Raw genomic sequence first — 23,128 nt, forward strand, 5'->3', positions numbered from 1 at the left:
CTCTAGCCATGTTTCCACCATCCAGTATATATAGTTGACTCCATCAATTTGGAACAGCAGAAGCAGATTGTGGTTTGCACTTTCAACACATGCTATATTTGCAGTAGTGACGAGCATTTGACAGTAGTTTTTCGGTTGACTATGATGAAAATTGATCATGAAAAATTTGCATGGAAAATGTAAAAAAAAAAAAAAATAAAAAAAATAAAAAGTATTAAAAAAAAAAACAAAGAAAAGCCATATTTCATTAAAATACAAACATAATTGTTTTAAATATATTTCAGTTGAGTGGCTCAAAAGTATTACATTTTGAGGTGAAAAGAGTTTGGTGACCAGGTACAAAAATTAAGTACAAGAAACATTAAGTGACACAATGAGGATACAATAAAGTGGTAAAAGTAAATATAGTAGAATTTAGACTAACAGGTTTAAAATAACTGGTTTAAAAATATAAAGAAATGCTTGGGTGTGATTTTTAGAGACCAAAATTATAATAATGTATTTCAATTTGGAGGGACCAGGTATGAAACAAATTTAAATAAAATTGTGTAACTTGTATTGACCAAATTAAAAACAAATTATCATAAATTGGTACATTTTGGAGACCACACACCAAAAAAAATAAAGCAGTACCATTTGGAGTGACCCGTAAAATAAAACACATTAAAAGGAATTAAGTGATTCTACTAAATAAGAAAAATAAATACATTAATTAATTAATACATACAAATAAAATGTGCTACAGAAGCCAAACAAAATTTGGATTTCAAAGCGTTTTTTTTTTTTTTTGGTGACACAATCAATAAATGGTACCAGCAGCAAGGGGAAAAAGTGTGATGCCAACCATAGAAAACCAGAAACTTACTGCAACAGAGAACAGGTTCTGGCTGCAAATTAAATATTACCTACGTCAACACACAGATTAAGCAAGATCATCCGAGCAAAAATACCATGGAGTTGAAAGGCTAATGGCTAATTAATGAGAAGCTTCCCAACAAAATGGTTCCTCTTCCTTCGCTGGGCATCTTGGAGTAGTTTTACTTTATTTTAGTTTCATTACATAGTTGTTAACTTGTTTGACACTTTAAAACACTGACTCAATCATAGTCATATAATCGCATCACAAAACTAGCCTGTACTGGTTGGTGGAAACAATCAGAAACTGTATTAGCTCACGCTGTACCATCTGTAAGGGCGCTCAAATTATTGATGCGACTAATGAGCTGACATGATGTTAATGTAAACTAATATATATTTGGGCTTTGTATTACAGGTCTGATTTGTGCTGACATATGTCCCGCATTGATCCCTAATGGCCAGCAAAGGGGGGGATCAAGGGGTTCTTTAGAGTGTCCAGAGCCTCAGATGGAGGGATGGGACGTGGATATGTACAAACACACACCTCCCCCCTGCTTACTTTCTACACAGTTACCCTGACCCCCTCCTGCAACTATCAATCAACTTTCCATTTTGTTTGGTGGCAGCAGACATCCCAAACACTGCTATTAGGGGCCTGGCCTCTGACCCGGGCCCCTGGAAACCTTCAAGCGCTGCTACCGGGCTCATCACGCTACTGCCTTAAAGGCAATTTAAGCAGCGGGGTATACCAAATGGTTACGTTCAGGTCCAATTTTGGGGGAATCCCATTTTTTCTTCCTAAGATTTAATTGAAAACCATGGGCCAGAACCTAATCATGTTAACAAAAAATTAAACTGAAGAAAATTCAAGTAACTGACAACACTTGTCACAAAGCTGAATGTGTGAAATTGGGTACAAAAATGTTGGTCATACAACCTTTGAATTCTAGTGTAATTTAAGAACTAAGGATTGGCAGTGGTTGGATATCAGCGCGGTGACCGCCAATTCCACAGGCACAATTTGCGTGAAGGACAGCAGCATGTTCACTGGTAGTGTACAACACTACCAGTGATCATAATAATCAAAACTTATATTTATGATAAAATACTATTTTGTGAATTAAAATGAACTCGTAAATGGTAAAAATACAAGTACATTATAAAAACAATATCTACAAGAAGAGCTCCCTTCGCCTTGGTATTTGCCATACGTATTATGTACAGTTGTGCATTGAGGAGAAATAGGAACATTATTGCTGTTTACACTGACCAGTATGAGGGGGGCAGGATGTTGAAATTAGGATCACCACATGCATGAAATCAGATTTTTTAAACTTAAACGGCGGCAAATGTAACCTTAACGTTTCCAGATTGTATTAGTACCTCTTGATTGAAATTTGGTCAGAAATCTGAAACAGGTTTTACATTTTGCAACAGAATTATAATCTCGGTATCAAATTCGTTCGATAGCACTTGTCACACAGCTATACCAGTAAAGGTTTCATTTAAACAGGTGACAATGGTGATAGAATTGGATGTCCACATACAAAAGTGTGAACAGCACATTGGGCTACACCATCAGAAATCAGATGTTGGAAAACTACAACAAGGAAAACAACATTGAAATGCTGAAAAGTCCAACCAACTTTCACCATTGAGAGTTGAACGTTTTAACAAACAAAAATGATCTTATTGCTGACATCCACAATGTTTCTTGACCTGAATTCAGTCAAATCGGACATATGCAACCTCGCCAGTGGCTTTGGATGCAACGCAAGACTGTGGCATCACACTCACTTGTGCCCTCGATGAGGAGCTCCTGTCCGTGACTGCCCAACAGGGTCCGGGAGAGGAACGGGGCAAAGTCCACAAAGATCTCTCTGAGTAGGGGGGCTGCCTTTTCCAGTGCATGTTCCAGACGCTCAGAGATGCTAGAAAATGTTCATCGAGAGGAAACGATGGGGAAAAAGTCAGGAAATTCTAGTTCAAGGCCATGGGTCTTTTTATGCAGAACACTGGAATCAATATAAAAAGGTATTTAAATGAATGTGTGTGCGCATGTGAGACCAAGAGGTGTGCGTGCATGTATTCATTTCTGCGTGAATGTGTGTGTGTGTGCACAAGTTTGCGTATTTTGTACGCTTGTGTGTGTATAAAGGGTGGAAAAAATAAGATGAATCACCTCATATTGGGGGCCGTGTGCTGGGTCACAGGGGAGAGCGGTGGGACAGATGGCAAGCTAGCGCTAGCTGGAACCTGGCCGGCTGCTGCAGGGGGGAAACCATAGAACTCTGTTATTAGTCTCGACTCACACTGACACAGACACACACATACTCAAGGCAATACATTACACAGCCAGCATACACACGCCATAAACCAGCGTGGAAACATGCCTCTTATGAAATCATACAATGGCTTCCATTCAAATGTTAGAAGAGAGGGGATGGGGCGATTTATGGTGGAGTAGGGCAAGTGGGGGTACAAGTATAATTTTTATGGTTTAGATAGCGCATGATGTACTCCGGGCACAATACGTCTTCCTTATCAATTTAGAATTCAGAGCTTTTCATGACGGAGACCTCTAAATTACATACTTAGAGCCTGGTAATGTTTCACTGTCACCCGCTTGGAACATGCTCCCCCCCGTCGTGTGCCAAGAAATAAGGTTGCACAGTTTGGAAAGAGACCCAAATGAAAAAAAGAAGTATTCTGCTTTTGAATTGGCATTTTGTTGTACTAGGATATAATTTTGGGCAGAGCGAAAAAATAAGATGACCAGAAATTACATCAAGGGAACTTATAGCCCATATAGTGGTAGTTTAGTGAAGCATTTCTATCCTGGCTGCGAAGTCCAGGCCACCAGACATTTTTAATCAGACCTCAGCACAAAACAGATGATGGTGATCATATGGCTGGTATAGCTGGTTATTGTGATATAGCCAGAGCATACAACAACAAAAGAGGATGACGCGACTCTGTCCTGGCTACCTCTGATGTTAAAAAGGAAAAATATGCTGTCCATTAATCACAGAAACTGAACGTATTGTGACATAACACGAGTGTAGCAACGGAAGAAGTATAAGTGTCTCTGTCCTGGCAGTTCAGTACAATCTGGTAAGAGGGAGAAATTTGATAGTGACCATGAATCAATGAAAAATGACTTATTATTGGTAGTGCAGTGACAGTGGTACAGGGACAGTATACGATATGGTTTGGGGGGGGGGGGGAGGAAAAGAATGATGATGAATACCAATCACAAATGAGAAATATCATGACCATCGATCTCGGAAATAATAAAACAGCAGCAACGCATTAACGACTCTGGTAGGAGAGATTTTTTTGTAATACTGTATTGTGGAAAAATTTCAAAGAGAAGGATGAGTCTGTGTCCTGGGTACCATTGACGCCAAAGTTGAAAAATATGACTACAGGCCAAAATAATAATTTCATTTATTGTAACGTAACTTAGTTTTACGTGTCGGTAGCACAGTAACGTAATAATGGGGATTTTGTCTGCTCAATACAGTACTGCAACGTGGAAAAATATGACACCCATAAATCACGAAAACTAAACTTAATATAACACATTAACACCCACCTTTGATTTTGCTACTTATGAGGTAATCATATAGCAATTTAGACCAGCAGGGTGCTTTTCTGTCCGTTTCACTGTTGGTCTAAAAGCTGCCTTACAACATCATTGCACATTGAGGCAGAACAGCACACGCGCTACAGAGTCAACGTATGATTGATCCACCACTAAATGGGCCTCCCCACACCTCGTAAATAAGCTAATGCATGGCTGAATATGGAGGAGCAAGAGGAGGACTACACTTCTTGCTTGTTTTTCCAGCCGGGACAGTCTCTGAGAGAAATAACTCCTCAGCAATGACGTGTGACGTGGTTTGAAATGAATGTGCACGCGTGTGTGGTGTTAAGCAGCTCTGCCGAGATTCCCCACCCACCATCATCCTCTCCCACGATCCTCTTGAGAAGAAGTATAGCCCATTTAAAACAAACTTTTAAAAAAAAAGTTCAGATGATTTTGTTGAATTTTTTTTTTACTCAAGCCAGGCCAAAAGATAATGCAAATAAATACATAAAAGGAAAAAACACTTATGTATTTTTAATAATGGAATGTTTAAAGCAATTTACTACAAGAACTGGTATCCAATTTTATAATTTTCAGGACTGCTGCAATGACTACCAGACTACTAATTGTTTTGTTATTAAAATGTCCTTTTTTGAAACAAAAAGTCAGCTTCCTAAATGCCTTCCAGCGAGGTTGTTTTTTTTTGTGTGCAGATACATGAAGTAAAGCAAATTTAATAATTGAATTCTTTTTAAAATTCATATCCATAATATGGCAATTAGTTGTAATAAAATGTCAACTAATTTAAGCAAAAGAAATATATTTTCCTACCAAAATGTAAAGAAAAAGCCAATCAAATCAAAATATTAAAAAAAATAATAAAAAACATTTAATCACCCAGGGATTTTTTTTTAAACAGAAATGTTTTTTAATACATAATGAATATGAGATACCATCTTAACATTCATTATTTCATAAGCAGTTCTAAATTATATACTGAATTTAATTGGTTCATGGGTGGTTTTATTAGTTTCATCCACAATACCCATATTTCTTCTAGTTATTTTGGCAAACTCCCTCCCAGCATTTACCATTTTCTTATGGTCTAGTGAAAGGTTTTTCATCTATTTGCTGAATCTAATTTTCCAAAGTTTAATTTGAAAAAGGGCCATTGGAGCTTTATGTGATTTTGTGTCGCAGTGGTTTGTGTAGCATTGCTGAATAAATATTGATTTCTAGCATAGCCAAGTAATTCCGTCCACGTGCGATGCGAATACTGACCATCTCCAGAGCTGCCGGGCTGTGACGTATCTCCAGAAGAGACCACAGCCACAGCGGCGGCGGGTGACACAACGGGCACGGTAGGAGGAGCAGGGGGAGCAGCAGTGGCCACCTGAGACGTCACACCCGCTTTCTTGGGCGCAAGGACAACACTCCTGCACGACAAGACAATATTCAGATCACTGTAAACAAATGTTTCATGGCAGTAGTTGACAAACAGAGATATAAACTCAAAAATGAACATTCAGTTGAAGGTTTTTTGGCTTTTTGCATCTCTATTTTTGCATGTGTGCCAATTTCAGAGTTCAGCTAAAATATTTTGGTAAAAATGTCTTCAAAAGCCACAAAACCTTCAGAGGTCACAAAAAAACACTGTTCAGAGGATCAATGCCGGTCTATGCCAATTTTCCAAGCCGCATTTGCTGTTTTTAATTCAATCCAACTTTCTGGGGAAAAAAATATACAATTACAAGTGGGATAAAGGTTTGTACATTTTCATGATTCATGGTCATCATCATAATTTTGAGCTCAGGATTTTTGTGACAAATATCTTTCGACATTGAAAAAACATTTGGAGTCTGTGGAAGATGTCAGTCGAGATTGTCGTTTCTTCTTCTGCCTTCTTCTGTTTTGTCCGTACGTGCAGAGTTGGGAATCCAACCTAGAGTTTTGATGAAAATAATCCTAGAAACCACACAAAACTGAGTTGGCGCGAGATGTCAGTATAGAGGATCAAGGGACCGACTAGTTAAAGTTTATTCTTTGGCTTTTTTTTTTTTAATGGCGACACTAGCTACACCCTGAAAACATCCCTACATTTGAGAGTAGTTTTGAAAGTAAAGCGGGGTAGTAGTCTGAAAGTGCAGCTGAAACGGCAGCCGGAGAGGCGAACAGCGTGCTGCAGATAAGGCGTCAGTCTGGAGCAGAGCTCTGACAGACCACTGGCCATATCAAAGGGAGGCTGACCCTGCTTATCAGTGCTGACACAGGGGAAGCAGAGCCTAATCACTAGCTGCTGACACAGACACGCACACACACGTGCGTCATGTACGGTAAAACATGCGATGCATATGTTGAAGTACAGTGGAAGGGCAAGAGACCAAAGGCTCATACACAGTCGTGAAGCAATTAAGGTACGATCTCGGCCAGTGATTCCCAAACAGTGTGCCGTGAGCGCTCTTCAGGTATGCCATGGGAAGTTATCCAATTTTATGTAATTGCTGAAAAAAAAAAAAGACCATTTACTCCAAGAAATAATGTATATCTTGATTCATCTATTTATGCCAGTGCGGCACATTAACAGACAGAACAAAAAAAATCCTCTTCTATTAGACGGCAGGAAGTACATACAGTAATTAATCAATCCATGTTTGGTGACATTTACTTTTGTTGGTGTGCCGTAGGATTTTTCAATTGTAAAATATGTGCCTTGGCTCTATAAATGTTGGAAGTCACTGATCTATGCGAGCATTATTTAGCCCTGGCAAGCCAGGTTAGCGCAGAGGGTAGTTCATATAGGTACACAAGTTTAAAAAAGCAAAGTTTAACCAATTTAACAAAATATACCATGAGTTTATCCAAGCCAGTCAAGTTTCCAATTTGAAACATATTAATTACAGTCCTCAATAGCAAAAACTTTGCAGTCCTAAATTGTTCATTTTATGAAATTATTCTGTCCTTTTTACAGGATTTACTTTATTTACATTATTTAGAGTCCTGCATTTTTAGCCTTTTGGTACATTTTGCAAAATGACTCTTTTCCAGACCAACTTTTACATATCATTTACAGTCCTACATTTATAATATAAATTTATCTACTAGTCCTCCATTATGAAACCTAGCTGTTAATTAGTCTTCCATTTTGCCACGTTCATTATTTATGATCCTCCATTTTGGAGCGTTTGTCATTTACAATCCTCAATTTTGAAACATATCCACTATTTTCAGTCCTCTGTTCTGTATTTATTATTTACAGTGCTGTATAGCAGGGGTGGGGAACCCATGGCTCTTGTGCCACATGCGGCTCTTTGCCTGTTTTTATGCGACTTTGATGATGGCAGGAGAGCAAATCGAACTTGAGGCTTTTTAATGAATGTGCGCGTTTTGCCTGAGCCTGTGCTTGAGTTTATTACGGTATTTTCACAAAACTGGCATGTGCATTTAAGGAAAATAAGCTTCCCAGTTTGCTCGCTATCCTTTGAGAAAATGTGTCGAATTCGCTCTCAAAATGCTGTTAGACGAAAATATGTGGATGAACACAGAATGCAGCGAGCCACGTCTTTTGTGTCAGACATCTTTATCGCATTTCAAAGCTTCAGACCTTCAGCGACACTTCAGCTCACTCTACACTAACATGAACCTGGAATCTCTGAAAGGGACTGAACTTTGCAGTCACAAGTTGGCCACTTTGAAAAATCATCTATCTGTTTTGACCGACACCCACGTGAAAGAACTGCTTCGAGTGGCAACAAGGGAATACAAGCCAGATTTGAAGATTGTTCAAGATAAGGAATGTTAAAAGTCCCACTAATTAAAAAATTAAAATTAAAAGAAAATACTATTTTTATTATGTTTTTGTGTGTGCACTTCATTAAACTTATAGATTGTCTGTGTGAGAAGGATTACACTTTTTTTTTTGTAAATTACTGGCCTGTGGTCTTGATACTCTGTAGTAATGGATTTTTGTTATGTTGGTGTGTGACATTTACATAAATTGAGAAAAGGTACGTGCGTGAGGAGGGAATGATGTTTTTGTGTACAGTATGATGTGGTTCCTTACAGTAACAGTAAAAAAATGTGGCTCTTGATCTCTGACTGGTTGACTACCCCAGCTATATAAAGTACGTTATTTACATTCCTGCATATTGTGGTAGTCACTGTCCTCCATTTTAGGAGAATTATTTTCAAAAGTCAGTTTTCTAACATGTTTGTCACTGTTTGTCACTATCAGTCCTCCATTTTGGAACTCACCCACTATTTATGATCCTTCATTTTGCAACAGAATTGCATTGTTGAAATCAAACAGTTTTGATAGCTGAGAGCAGGCCGCAGACATGTTATCTGCTAACTTTTGCTCCTCTTCAGATAACCGCAACACAGGACGGCTGTATCTGGAATTGAAGATGACTGCTGCAACTACCTAAACCAACATGCTATATAAAAAGCAAAAAAAAAAAAGAGTGATACAAATTGGGTTGCTGTCAAACCTTCCATGTGCTTCTAAGGGAGTCTGAATTATTCAGCAGGTCATTAGCCACACTTATCATGAATGGCCGCCCCGGACAATTAATCAGTCGTCAGGCAGTCACAACGCAGGAAGCCCAAGGTGCACGTGTGGGTGTGAATTATTTAATGGCTTCAAGCTACTATAAGCGTATGCCGTGAATGTTGTGTTCCGGTAATTAGTGCAATTTTAAATGGTGTGAAGTTGTGTGCGTAAAACTTTTACAATTTCTACCACACTCCTCTCAAAGCCGCCGGGATGCAAAGTCATTAAGTGTGGTGTAGGGAAAAAAAAAAAGAATATACTAAACCCCATAGTAACACTCAGATGCCATGCCCCAATTAATTAGCAACTTAACACTAGATACTCAGTCAAATTGAGAACTTGTCACGGTGGGTGCTAGTGAAGGGCGAGGAAGGCATGGCAAGGCGTGGAGGACCCAAATGCAGGGAAACAAGGCAGGAGTAGAGGAATCTCATAATTCTTTGATTCTAAAAACAACAAAGTAACAACCAAAAATACCCAAAGTGATAAAATATGACTTAAACCTGGACTACAAACTTGACATAACTTTCAAAAATGCAATGAAGCAACCGACAAAATCAGCACACTAGACATGGATCACACGAAAAACAAAATCAACCCAACACAGCCAAAACTAGGAACGTGACCGCATTCTCTTTGATGTCAATTTTGTGAAAACACTGTTGGTCCTCCATTTTCCTACAAGTTATTTTCAGTCCTCCATTTTTCTATGTATTGATTATTTAGTCTTTAATTTCCATCATATTCGTTAAACAGTCTACCATTTTGCAAAATATTCATTCATGTTCCCTTTTTTAAATTGCAAGATTTATTTACACGGTTCTGTTTTATATGACCTAGAGATGTAGATGTTCTTTTGAAATAGTTACACTCCATTTTGTGACATCAATTTACGGTTCTACATTTTATGACAATCATTTATTGACTTGTGCATTTACTATAATTGACATTTTTACGATATTGAGTGCTTTTCTGACATCCCTCCTTTAAAGTCATCCATTTTGCGACAATCGCTATTTGCACTTGTTCATTTAGTGACATCTATTTACAATTATCCATTTGACATATTTACAATCCTCAATTTAGTGACATTCTCTTTACAGTCCTCTATCTTGAGATGTGTTGACAGTCCTCCAATTTGCAAAACGCACGATTCAAAGGCCTACATTGTGATACTTACGGTCCTCCGTTTTGTGACAATTGTCATTTACAGTCGTCCATTTTGAAGGGTGATGCGAGAAATTCAACTTGCTGTCAGTCAAGCGCTGTTTGTTTCTGACATTCTGCGTTTCCTCCAAGCGCTCCATTAACAACACTTCACGTTGGACACAAGTCTTCTGTACACGCACGGCAGGAATGCAAACAAGCGCGCCCCGTGTATATCCCCGCCGTCCAACACTCGCACATTCTGCTGATCTAAATCAGCAGCTTGTACAATGACACTGTTTGGTTCTGGTTCGTGTCAGCAAATATTTGCAGACTGCCTGTCATAACAGGGGCACGGCTGAGAAATGGATGGGAGAAATCCACCAGGTCTGCGCTAGTAAATAAATCAGAAAAGGAGGGGGGTGGGGGGGAATACTTCACCTTCTGACCCACACCCAGTTTTTATCTGGATTTTCTTGTTCCCCCTTATGTTGCTCTCGTAAATCCAAGCGTCTGGATGAGAGGAGAGGTGCCGTGTTTTGGCAGGCAGTCTGTGTAGAATGTCATCTTGTCTCGTTGTCATGTCGCAGGAGAACTTGTGGTTTACTTGTTGATGCCAAGCAGTAAATGATAAACAGTAAGAGTATGTGATTCATGCACAATGTGAACAATTGGTGAGAATGGAGTAATAATTATGTACTAAATGAGATGCTCCCAACTGGAACATTCCACAGAAGTTTGTAGAAAAGATTGCATAAGGACTTTTAAGACTTTTCAGGTTGAACCTCATCAATGTCCCCTGATACAAAGGATTCCCTATAATACCTCATTATCCATTTCACAGATTTATCAAACTCAAATATATGGGTCACAGATAAATGCAATTTGCTCATTTTGTATTTATTTGTAGTCCAATACTTCAAGGATTGGCAAAAATTCGATTTGCCATTGTTAAATTCAAATAAAGATGCCCTTAGTATAAACCTGGTTCAGAGCAGCTAAGTTTTTTTTTCCCCTCAAATTTTGTATTGTATAAATGTATTTTATGAATTAAAATATTGTGTAAATCTAAGGTTTTGGCTAAAATCTTTGCAAAACAACAGTTGAACGATATTAAAATTGGCAATTTAAAAAAATTATATTAAAATGTGTTTATTTAGCAGAGATCTAAGATATGAGAGAACATGAATACATCCTGGAGAAACTAAATTATGATACATTTAACAAATGTGGTAAAAAGTTACATTTGGTCTAAAAACTTAACTTGAAATTTTCAAGTTTAGAACAAATATGTAGTGGGAGACTGCATGAATACTTGAAGGCCCCTCCCTCCCAAAAAAGAAAAACAAAATCATAAGGGTATATTTTACTGTGAAATAGAAGTTCTCAATCTGGGAATGGTTTTTATTTTCATCCAGTACATTGTTTGCACGAATTGTTAATAGTTATGTGGTGTGATGTAAGACAGATTCTGCGTGACGTACATGGTGGTGGTAATACTTGGGTTTGTCCATTTTCAAATGTATACCTGACAATTTGTATTTATTTTATACAGAGTCCACACTCACAATTCAAATCACTCAGATCTCAAATCAACTCTCCACATTAAAAGGAATGAAAAGCCATTAACACTGCAAGCCCTAGAAAAATACTGTCAAAATATATAGTTTTTTTAATTAAAAAATAGCATACTGCAATACAAAGCAAAAACATACTCTAGGTTTGTGCATCATGAGTTCATTCTTAAATCTTGCTGACGTGCTACTCCTACTACTGGTGTATGCACCTTAGTCAACAGGAGCTACTATAAAACTTACATAATTACACAAAGATCACAGTCACAATTGTGACCCATTGAGATGCTGTAATATTAGTCATTTTTTTCAATTAAGATAAAGTATGCCTACCAGTGTTAATATTTTGTCAAGCTACATCTGTTCCTACACCGTTTGTGGCCAAATATCTTTTACTTAATGGGTAAAATTGTTTTGGGGTAAAACTACTGCGACATCATTGCTAGTTTAATTTCCCCATCTATTGAAATTTGCATTGTGCGTCAGCATTAACTGAACTTTCATAAGTTGTGCAATTTGGCTAAATATACAAAATAATTCTTGTTTCAGTTGACACACAAACTGTGATTTAAACAAAAAAAAATGTTCAGTAGCTGCTGTTTTTGGTGAAGACTGCTTCCAACCTCTAATATCACAAGTCAAGACTTTTTTTTTTCCCCCTCTCTCTTTCCAACAGTCGGCGCATGTCTCGAAAAACGCAAATTGGGTCACTCCTAAGTCGAGGTACCACTGTATTCATTTTCACAAAGTGCGGGGCCTCTCCAGTACATCTGCCTTATCGTGAGTGTTTATGTTAAAGCCTCTTCCAGCCCCTGTTAAAGGTGTCTGGCTGTGAACTCGAGCTCGCGTGTGTTGCATGAGGAAGCTCCCCGGGCTGCAGGTCTATGATTTCCAGCGCTCCTGACGTCCTTCCCTGTAAACGGGCAAGTGTGCTCAGCGGGAGGGAGACAGTCTAATCCCCCTGATATGAGGAGCACCCGCAGACCTGACAAAGCATTCCTCAGATAAAGACACACCATCATCACCAAGAAGCTGTGGAATTCCCATAGTCGGGGGGTTTAGACTCGCTGACTGCCTGGCTAGCTCCAGGGAGGAGGTGTTTTCTTCAAAATGTGAGAACCTCAACTTCAGCAGTCCACCCCATGAAGAAGTCTTTTATTCATCCTCGCAGTCAAAATGTAAACCAGACTCGAGGACCATCTTCCATCACCTGGGCCTGTCTGTGGATTCACCACATGACTGTTTCCCCTTTCCCCGCCCCACTCCAGGGTTACCAGTATTGATAGAGGAGGAGAGTCACGATCCCTCAGTTCAAAGGGGTTTCTGTTACAGAATGTTCTTGTAGATCCTCCAGGGGTACTCCCATAGACGTCTTCAAGGTCAGGAGCTTTTGTCAGGTATGAAACTGTCAACTTTGAAAAGCAACGGCCATATGGAGTCCTGGGGAAACCAGTGTTTTTTCGCCCACCAACACACGGGAGCAAAGTGGAAAAACAGTATTTCACATATATCACCGCCCACTGGTGAAAGCCCTGCATGTCCACTTTAAGACCACTTGGCATAGGATTGTCTGCTTTTAACGTACAACTCCACTGATACTTCCCTTATACACTAACTCGACGATCGGCAACACCACTCAAGAGTTTGTGTGTGTAAATATATAATTTCTATGAAAAATAACTAACTTTCGCCCTATTGCCCAAAATAAGAAAAAAAATGCATTGTTCTAATAAGGTGCATTAAATACAAGATTTTAGTTAGTATAAAAAATAAATATATTTGTTATAAATAGCATTTCATGTGTGTGAAAACGTGACTATGGGCTGAGATTAAATTTGAATCATTCGTATTTTAACTTCAATATCTTATTTCTTACATTAAAAAACGGAATTTGCATCACAAAATTCAAATTCCAATCTGACAAGTACAATTTGAAATCAAACAAGTTTGGAAGTGAAATCCAATAACTGTGAAGATGAATGTAAGATCCTGAAATTTAATTCTGGTTCTCTGGAACATTTTATCCTCACAAAAAAATCAACTTTTCAATGTGACAGACACCCAGGTAGTTGAGGAAGAGCAATATGGTCTCCTCTCACCCAATCAGTACCTATATTTTTGGACAGGGAACACAGTATTCATTTATCTTGCCAACCGCCATGAAACACAGGAAGCGTAGTTAAACCATTGACTGTCTTTACTCTGGATTAGGCTGGAATAAATACGGTGATTGACTATGTGCAACTGCCCCATGACCCACTTCCAATCTCGCCGGTGATCAGTAAAAATAGAATCCAATTAACTTCCTGCACCAGCACATTGGCAGGAGAATGGGCTAGCACAAAATCTTGAGCATTTCAAATGCCAAAAAAATAGTAACTGTAATGTGAGGGAGACTTGTAAATTCCAGAAAATGGGGGGGGGCGGGGGGGGGGGGGTTGATTCAAATGAGAATTGCTCAATGCCATTTTGTACAAGACTGAGTCACCCTGATGTATGAATGTCATTTAAGAGTGAAATGGGCTTTTTGCAAATAAAGGACCTGTTTACCTCATTATTACACTTGTTTAAGGTTGTAAAATGAGTGGTCACTTCATTTGTGCACTTGTAGGAGAGTGGTAAGAAAGGGCTGAGCTTATTTGTACACTCGTACAATGTTCAAATGTCACACCAAAAAATGCTTTAAGCATTTATATTTCAGACGATAAATATTACAATGACTTTACCTCAGTTTGAAGGCATTTTGGAGTTATGTGCGGAAATTAAGAGAGAAAGTGCTTGGTTTTCAGATAAATACTGGTTGGTCTAAAATGAGGTTTAGATCCAATTTTGACAAATAGGAGGACATTCATTCTTGCACACTGAAGTTTCCCAGATTCATCAGCATAAAAACTGGAACAACTCATACTACTTCCAGGATAGCCACACTTATAGTTATGCACAAAAACATTGGCACCCCAGTTTTTAGCTATGACTGTATAAAAAGAAGACCTAAATCCAGACAAATATTTTTCCAGTTTTAGGTCAGTTAGATTACCAAAATTATTTAAATTTGCTAAATTCCAGAATAAAAAAAGGAGGATTTTCTTTCGGCAAATATATACATAAGACAATGCAGTCGTGGCTTTTAGCATGACCGTACAAAACCAGGCTTTCACCTAAAGCAAAAAAAACATACCAGAGAGTGAGGTTCAGAGTGAAAGGTCACTCAACTCAACTTGGGTGCCAGTGTACCTGCATGTTAGTAGAGGTGAATATCGTTTATCGTCTATTACAAAATGCATTGTATTTGACAGATGTTTGCAAATAAGGTTTGAGGAAAACTACAATTTCTGAAAGAACTATAAAACATAAATCCCTCAGATTTTGTGGCAGCCATAAAACTATGTAACTTTTACTAAAGGAAAAAAATGGAGGGAGCCCAATCTAGTTCTCAGTGGTTCAGATGTATTATTGTATTTCCTGTAGGAACGTTTTGTTGTCAAGCAATGCACTCACCTGTCAAAAGATCGGATCTGCAGGGAATCCCTGGGAACCTCGCCTACGCCCGCCACGTTGCCAAGAAAAGTGGGTGGCAGCAGACCGGGGTCCACCATGATGTCATTGGTCGGCGTGCTGACCAGGCTACGCAGAATGTCCTTCACGTTCTTGCCCTTTGTATCAGTGGGTCTGACCTCGGAAGACAGTGTGGACAGGGCCTCCGAGATGGCGTCTGGGCCGTGAGCAGCACTGCCAGAGGATGAGAACTCTGCCTCACTGGCCATTGCGATAGAGGCGTGCTCGTCTCCAATGCCAGAGTCATAGTGGCGGAGGGAGACCCCATTCTCTGTCTCCAGCCCGGCACCGCTGTCTATATAAAACATAATCCTTCTATGAGATGTCTTACACAGTTGTGAAATGAGTAATGACAATTCAACCAAAAAATATCACACATATTAGGCTGTCAAATCCTGGGTCTAAAGCCAAGTCAAGGTTTCAAGTTATACTATTATGGTGCATTTGATATCTAATATGGCGCCGCAGATGTTCACCCCAGAACTGGGCTGTCTCGCACTCTGTTTTGGTCATTTTCATTTTTATTTAGCAGTCATTTATAAAAGAGAAGACTAGATAAGCCTTCAAATAGGAGTTTCAAGCATGGGTATGGATTTTAACTATGGGTTTATTGCCTGTATAGGGCATCAAAGAAGGTTTAGAGTTCAAATTAAGCCTTCAAAAAATCAGGGATAGAGTTCGAAATTAGTGGTTCAAGCTGCGGTTAGGTTTTCAAAGTATAACTTCAAGTCAGTGTTAACGTTTAAAGGTAGGCTTCCAAACCTGAGTTAAGGTTTCAAAACAAGAGTTAGGGTTTCAAGTCAGAGCTACACTGTCATAAGAGGATTTGAACACGATTAGGCTAAGTGTTTCAAATTAGGGTTTTCAGCCTGGGTTAGGACTTAAAGTTGGGGTTAGGGTTTCAAGTCAGGATTTTCAGCCAGGGTTCAAGATCTACGGTTTCAAAGGTTGGTTTCAAACCTGGATCAGGGTTTCAAATAAGGGGTAAGTGTTTCTTAAGTTTCGATCCTGCAGGGTTTCAAGTGGCCCTCCTATACCTGAACTCCTGATTGACTGGGATCGCTGCGGGTGTTTGTTGTCGTTGTGAGGCTCCAGGATGTCTCGATATTTGGACACCATGAGGACAGAGATGAAGTAGACCACAGCCAGAGCCAGGAACTGAGCCTGCTTACTGTCCTCCTGGAACAAAAACACACTAAACAACATCCGTATTCACATGTACGTATGTGTGTGTGTGTGTTCTCCGAAATTTATCACTTGAGTGCTTTAAAGTCAATTTTACGCCAAGCATTAAAGGTCTGTTCAGATCATATTCTCTTGAAACGGGATAAAAGCAACACAAATTAGAAATGCATGGATGTAGATGACCACATTTTATCCCACTGTGGATTCTCAAATTATTTGGAAAGTATCTGAATATGGAGTTAATGGATTTCTTCAGGCATTGTAACACATTTAATAGAGTAGCTCTATTATTACAGCATTACCACAACCATCTAGATCTCATTAATTGTAGCATACCAGTTAACGAGCTTTTACATGCATAGGCGTTGACGTCAACTTTATCAGTTCGCAATGATGATATAGCTTGAAGTCGATTAATCCACAACGCTGTGTTTTAGGACTGCCAGACCATGTAACCGAGGACGTCAGGGATTACAACTGTATGGATGCTACAAACGTGTAGAAATATTTTACCAAAAATTAGACCGGTGGCAAGTCTACCCTCAAATACAATAAAATTACAAATGAAATAGAAACAGTGAAACTCATAAATGCTTAATCTTTTGCATACAATCCCCCATTTTACAACATGTAGGTGTGTTACACGTGTGTTCAAGCAAACAACTTGAAAATAGTTCTAAAAAGTGCACACAGTTTTTGGCTGTGCTTTATTGGACCAACCGGTGTGACGGTCTGAGCGCTCCCAGTGCTGAAAAGTCTCCTTGTAATTAATGGGCATGCGCGTATATTTTGTAAACTATATGCAGGCCATCAAAATCCATCTTTGTGAAACCAGTCTGTGGCATAAAAATGATTGAGGACCACTGTATTGTGCTGTAAAAATATTAATGATGTAACGTCAGCTCATATTTCAACAAAATATAGTAGATTACAATAGTTGCCCAACCCATATAGATACATAGCTTTGTTTTAAAAATAATATAAAATGGAATGGTGGTTGACTGGTTAGCACATTTGCCTCACAGTTCTGAGGACCAGAATTCAAATCTCAGCCTTGTCTGTGTGGAGTTTGCATGTTCCCACAGTGACTGCAGGGGTTCTCTCGTGGTAACCCGGTTTCCTCCCACATCCAGAAAATAAACATGCGTGGTAGGTTAATTGAAGACCTTAAACTGCCCATAGGTATGAATGTGAGTGCGAATGGTTCTCTACATGTGCCCTGCAATTGGATAGTGACCAGTTCAGAGTGTACACCGCGTCTTCCCCGGAGATAGCTGGGATAGGTTGCATCATACCCACCACCTTAGGGAGGATAAAGCGGTGCAGGAAATGGATGGATGGACAAGTTGGTTAAGGCTTTGAATGATCAAATAAGTGTGGGTTAGTGTTTCAAACAAGCACTAGTCAGTCCTTCAAATTTAAGTTTCAAAACAGATTAGGGCTTGTGATTATTTCCAACTAAAGGAAGGGTTTGAAATCAAGGTAAAATTTTCCAAATTGAGGCTTCAAATTAGTGTCTAAAGACAGATTTTGATTTTAAAAGAGGGTTAAATGTAAGGGGAAAGTTTTGGTTTTGGGTTTCAAGTCAGGGTAAAATTTTCAAGTTGTGGTTTCAACTCAGGTTTAGGGTTTCAGACAAGGGTTAGGGTATCAAATGAGCATTTGAGGACATATTTTGCTTTCAGAGGAGGGTTTCAAGTAAGGGTAAACTTTCAATTAGACATTTTAAATCAGGGTTAATTTTGCAAGATTGGGTTTAAAGTCAGGTTTAGGGTTTTGAACAACCATGAGCGTTTAAAATTAGAGTTTCAAGTCAGGTTTAGGGTTTCCATCGGGGTTTCAAGTCAGGAGATATTAAAAAAAAAAAAAAAAAGGGCTCGGGTCTCCAGGACAGATTCAGGCTCCAAATTAGGGTTTCAAATCAGGATCAGGGTTTAAAGAAAGGGTAAGGCTTTAAACTTTAGCACTTTTGGTAAGGATAATTTTTTCAGGTTGCCACTCCTGGATGTATGGTGCTAAAGCTTTTTATTGACTGTAATAGTAGTGGAATAGTGTCCCTTCAGTTGTTTTGGGTCCTGGTGAAAACGCAAACCATACTGAATCATATTTAACGGAACTCGAGCACTCAATGGAAATCCATCTTCAGAGTCAAACGTGGTGTGTGTGTACGTGTGGTTTCCTAACTCACAATATCCCGGAAGACGACTGCCCTGAGGCGGTTGATGTCCATGTCCTGTAGCAGTCGCTCAAAGTCACGCACAGAAGACATCCCGCCAGTCACCGCGTCCACAGGACTCTGCGCCAATCAAAAGAGACATTTGATCTGTTCTACAAGACAAATGCATACAGGTGGGGTTGGGTTTCCTCCAGTGGGCTGACGGCATCCTTAACGTAATGGCTTTTCTATAGAGTGGCTGCATTATGAATGAGCTTTAACACACATGGCGGGAGCGGTTCAGGGAAATCGGCGTGATTTTTACTGGAAGCCGCAGGATCAGATCAACAAAACAACAATGACAAAGGTAGGGGGGGGTAATACAATAAGCTATGAGCTAATGCAATAATGCCTGGTTGGCAGTGGTCAATGGGGAGGAGGAAAGCTTCAATCGGGTCTAAAAATGATTACAAGGTTAGATTTAAAAAAAAAAAAAAAAAAAAAGAGTAGAAGAAGGTACCCTGGCTAATACTTGCCTGTGTTGACAAAGATTTGCCAGGGATGGCTGTGTTGGCTTCTTTGTTGAGCTTCAAATGAGCCTGCTGACACTCCAGGCAGTTTCTCACCGCCATCGCACACACTACAAGGAGAGGAGCAATGATGAAAATAATGGAATGAACAACCAAATGAGGGATAAGGCTTCAACATTGGTGTTACAGCCTGGGTTATGGGGGGGACCAAGAGCTCTAGTCAAGCAGTTTACTACAAGTCCCAGTTGAGCTTTACAAGAAAACCAAACCAAATTCTAATTTTATGTGACATATTTAACAAACCCAGATAACGTTTTCTTATAAATGTCCGTTAACTTTATGCTATCACACTGTGTAAAACATCATACAAGCTAGTAGAACTAGCATCAGTAGCATGGTAGTTACGGAATAAACCTTTAAAAAGCTTACATTTGAACACTAACGGTAGCAACAGGTGCAGACATAATCAGCATGTATTCTTTATCCTCTGTGAAAAAGGAGTATTACTGCAGCTCTTTGTGTATATACATATGTACATATTTATCCGCTTCCTGGTAGCCGAAGTGCACACACCAGAAGGAGCACTACAATAAAACTAAGCATGAAATCATGATGCAGAACTCTTTGTAATCTTTATATCATGTTTAATTATGTTATTGCTGTATGAGTTTAGAAAGCATCGTACTGTAGTATGCTAATTTTCCTCTTTCTGTTTTTAAATTTAAAACTTAAAAAAAAAAATGTGTGTGCGCTAAATCTGAGTTACAAAGAAGAATTAGGCTTCACAATGAAGTCAGAGAATGTGCTGGATACAGAGTGAACGGGTCAGAGAAGAAGGAGCAAATGAAATAATGGTACAAGAATAAGCAGTATCAGCAAAGAGGGAGAAAAGAACACGTATGGGTGCAGCGGTGTATATGTGACAATTTGTTGCCGTTGTCAGCCTGGTTCAGTGTGTCTGCTCCAAGGTCATATAGTGCAAGGTGCACTCTTGTATCAAACTACTTTGTGTGTGTGACCGTGTGTGTGTGTCCCCCCCGTGTGTGTGTGTCCGTGTGCATCGGTGTGCTGAGTCTGCACCGAGACCCTTTCCCCTCCGTTGTGGCAAATAACATCTTACCCTGGATGCAACTTCACTTCACATGTGGCACACTTGTAATCTAATGTCATCTATTGTAATCCACAACCCCCACTCAGTGCTTCTGCTACTTGACAACTGACGAATCTCCGCCATTTGGAAAGTGAAGGAGGGAATAATTCCGTCTGGAAATGGCCTGGCTTTTTCCATTAGGACCACTCTCTCATACGGCCATTTGTAAAAAGAAGAGGGAGGGGAGGGAAGGAGGGCTGGTAGACGCTAAAACCTTGTTACACTCTCCCCAAATCAGATTAGGTGGCTGCAACGGGGAGCACATACCTCATCAAATATTCATTTCATAAATGCAGCAACTGATTTTCTAACACTGGAACTGCATGAGTGCTGTGCAGCTGGTTTCTTTTTTAAATACAACTTTGCATTTGAGAAGCTTTGATTATTGTATCCTCCACGACCTTACTAACTACATTAAATCTTATCTCATATTAGAAGGCAAGACATTCGAGATACAAGCCATTGCTCAGCCGATTTCTCGCTTTGACTTGCCTGCTAAAAAATTTAAAATCGAGCAACAGATAGAGATGCAGTAAAATTAACAACAAGCAGCAGTTTGGCAGATAAGCCTCAACTGAACAAATCTTAAAGGTGATTCCCAGTCAAAGATTACTAAGTAAATAAAAAAATGGAAAAAACTACATCACAAGCTTACAAAGGTCTACTTGTTTTGTTCTGTTACAAAGTGCAAAACACAACAGACGGGCTAACTAAACTTGCATAAACGTTGTGGTTTCATTAACCTTTAACGGGATTTGTGCTGCCGTTTGCCACCTCGTCAATGGCTGGTTGAAACAGAATGTGAAGTGAATATTGCCCACGTTCACCACGCTGGAGAATCAAAATTGCCTGTGTCAAAAATCAAAAGCCCTTCCTGACAAAAGTTAAAGTGAGAGGATTCTTTCTGGTGTGTGTGAATGGTTCAGTTTCCACCCCCCATATCCTAAAACGCCCAGCCGCTGATGGCTAAGCGGTCAGGCTCACGGGCTGCGGGGAACGTCGTATCTTAGTAAAATAAAGACTTCTTCATATCAATACATCACAACAATTAGGGCTGGCCAACAGGAAAGTTTATTTGTCGGCAATATCCGCTGTTGTGTTAGTTACAATATGGACTAATTCTTGTCTTTTGTTTAGTGATTAACACTGAAGATAAACGTCCACCACAATAATTGCATGCTAAATAGCAATCAGGATATTTGTTTAAAAGAAACCAGAAAATACCCTTGGAATTAAGAGCATTTTCTCAAATCGTTGGGGTAAGGATTTCGAATTAATGTGCATGCTGCTATAGCATTTTTAACAGCCTGGAATAAAAAGGTATGAAAATTGCCGGGGGGCTTCACTTTCCACAGTGCAGCATGCGTAGTAGCACAACAGAGGCCTTTATATGGCTAAATCACTAGATCAGGAAAGCAACCATTTTACGACCACTGCCATGCGGTGGGGGTTATAATAACAAGATAAGGGAAAGAAAGCAGAGAGAAAACACACAAAAGCAATTTTTTAAATAGAAAAAAAAGATTATGAGGAGGTGACGTTACCAAGGCGGAGGCACTGTCGCAGGATGCCACCAGACGACATGTTTTTCTCGGCCTCGATCTCGGCGAAGCTGAGCGAGCTGGCAAAGACTAGAATGTCCATGAGGTTGACGAGGCGCTGCAGGAAGGCCACGGAGGCGTCAAGCGTCAGGCCCTGAGAAGGCTCGATGTTCTCGAGCTCATGCTGGAGGCATAAACAGACACCACAGATATTAAAATGGTAGGTAATCCCATGTGTTTACAAACTAAAATGACCGTAGTATAGTATTCATTGTAATTCAAGGCACTAAATCTCTGCTGTCATGGAAAAAAAATGTAATTTAAATGAGTAAATTTGATACTTAATAACTGCTAGATTATGAAAAAATACATTCCAAATTACAAGAGAAATTTGTGGCCAATTCTTTGATACATGTAAAGTTTTGAACTGAATTTACTGATCAAATCTATTTAAATAAAACTTTCCTCAAATTGTAGCTAAATCAATCAAAATGGATTAGATGAAATTGTTAACATTTGGGTTAATTCAAATTAAAAATAAGTACAAAAGTATATTTGCCACCATAGAACTTAAATGCGTTATGCATATAAAGTAATTAAATTTAATGCAAAATACATGAATGGTAAGTAAAAATAAAGGTAATTAAATTAAATTAGATTGGTGACATTACATGCAATTTGATTTAAATCAACAAATATTGACTACATGAATCAAAAGCTAGGAATACAGTTACACAATTTACCTTAGCATATTTTAGGTGATGTTTAATTTCAATAGTCAAGTTCGACCAACGGTCCTACTTCCTGAAAACGTCTTTTTTGAGGAGAGGTACTTAATAGTGCAAGCAGAAAAGGCACTCATCTGTATTTTTATTTTGCAGTTGTTGCAAATGTAGTTAGAAATAATAAATCTGTTTCCCTGGCTCACAAAGAAACACAGCATCCCATAAAGGAGAGGTCGTCAGACGAGACAAAAAAAATAATAAATAACCAAGCTAACCATGTTAAGGAAGCGGCTAACACGATTGGCAAAAGGTCAATACGGATGGATAACTTCCTGTGTGTGTCTTACAGAGGAGGAGGTGGCAGCAGAGAGCAGCGGGAGGATGCCGCCACATGCCATAACCAGGTTGTCCACCACCTGCGAGATGAGGTGCACACTATTGTGCACAAAAACCACGTTGTCACTGCTATTCACGAAGTCCAGGACCGTCTTGGTGGAGTGGCTGAAGAGACAGAAATATACACCAAATTCCAGCTTCAGACAAGAGAGTGAGGATCTCAAAATAGGAT

The 23,128-nt window shown here is 39.2% G+C and overlaps 1 protein-coding gene across 4 annotated transcripts in view; it reads right to left on the minus strand.

Moving 5' to 3' along the window:
• lrba (LPS-responsive vesicle trafficking, beach and anchor containing) overlaps window positions 1–23,128 on the minus strand; it is a 222,475-nt gene that overhangs the window by 153,367 nt on the left and 45,980 nt on the right. For 3 of the 4 annotated variants that reach the window (XM_061828986.1, XM_061828984.1, XM_061828987.1), the window contains 9 exons: window positions 22,908–23,061; window positions 21,839–22,019; window positions 19,151–19,254; window positions 18,648–18,755; window positions 16,312–16,453; window positions 15,218–15,569; window positions 5,732–5,886; window positions 3,041–3,125; window positions 2,656–2,789 (listed from right to left, as the gene is read on the minus strand). In XM_061828986.1, coding sequence (XP_061684970.1) covers window positions 2,656–2,789; window positions 3,041–3,125; window positions 5,732–5,886; window positions 15,218–15,569; window positions 16,312–16,453; window positions 18,648–18,755; window positions 19,151–19,254; window positions 21,839–22,019; window positions 22,908–23,061 — 1,415 coding nt within the window. The remainder of the gene's footprint in view (window positions 1–2,655; window positions 2,790–3,040; window positions 3,126–5,731; window positions 5,887–15,217; window positions 15,570–16,311; window positions 16,454–18,647; window positions 18,756–19,150; window positions 19,255–21,838; window positions 22,020–22,907; window positions 23,062–23,128) is intronic. The other variant, XM_061828985.1, reaches the window with a different exon arrangement.

Source organism: Syngnathoides biaculeatus, chromosome 9 (genome assembly GCF_019802595.1).
Source record: "Syngnathoides biaculeatus isolate LvHL_M chromosome 9, ASM1980259v1, whole genome shotgun sequence".
NCBI classification, from domain to species: Eukaryota; Metazoa; Chordata; class Actinopteri; order Syngnathiformes; family Syngnathidae; genus Syngnathoides; species Syngnathoides biaculeatus.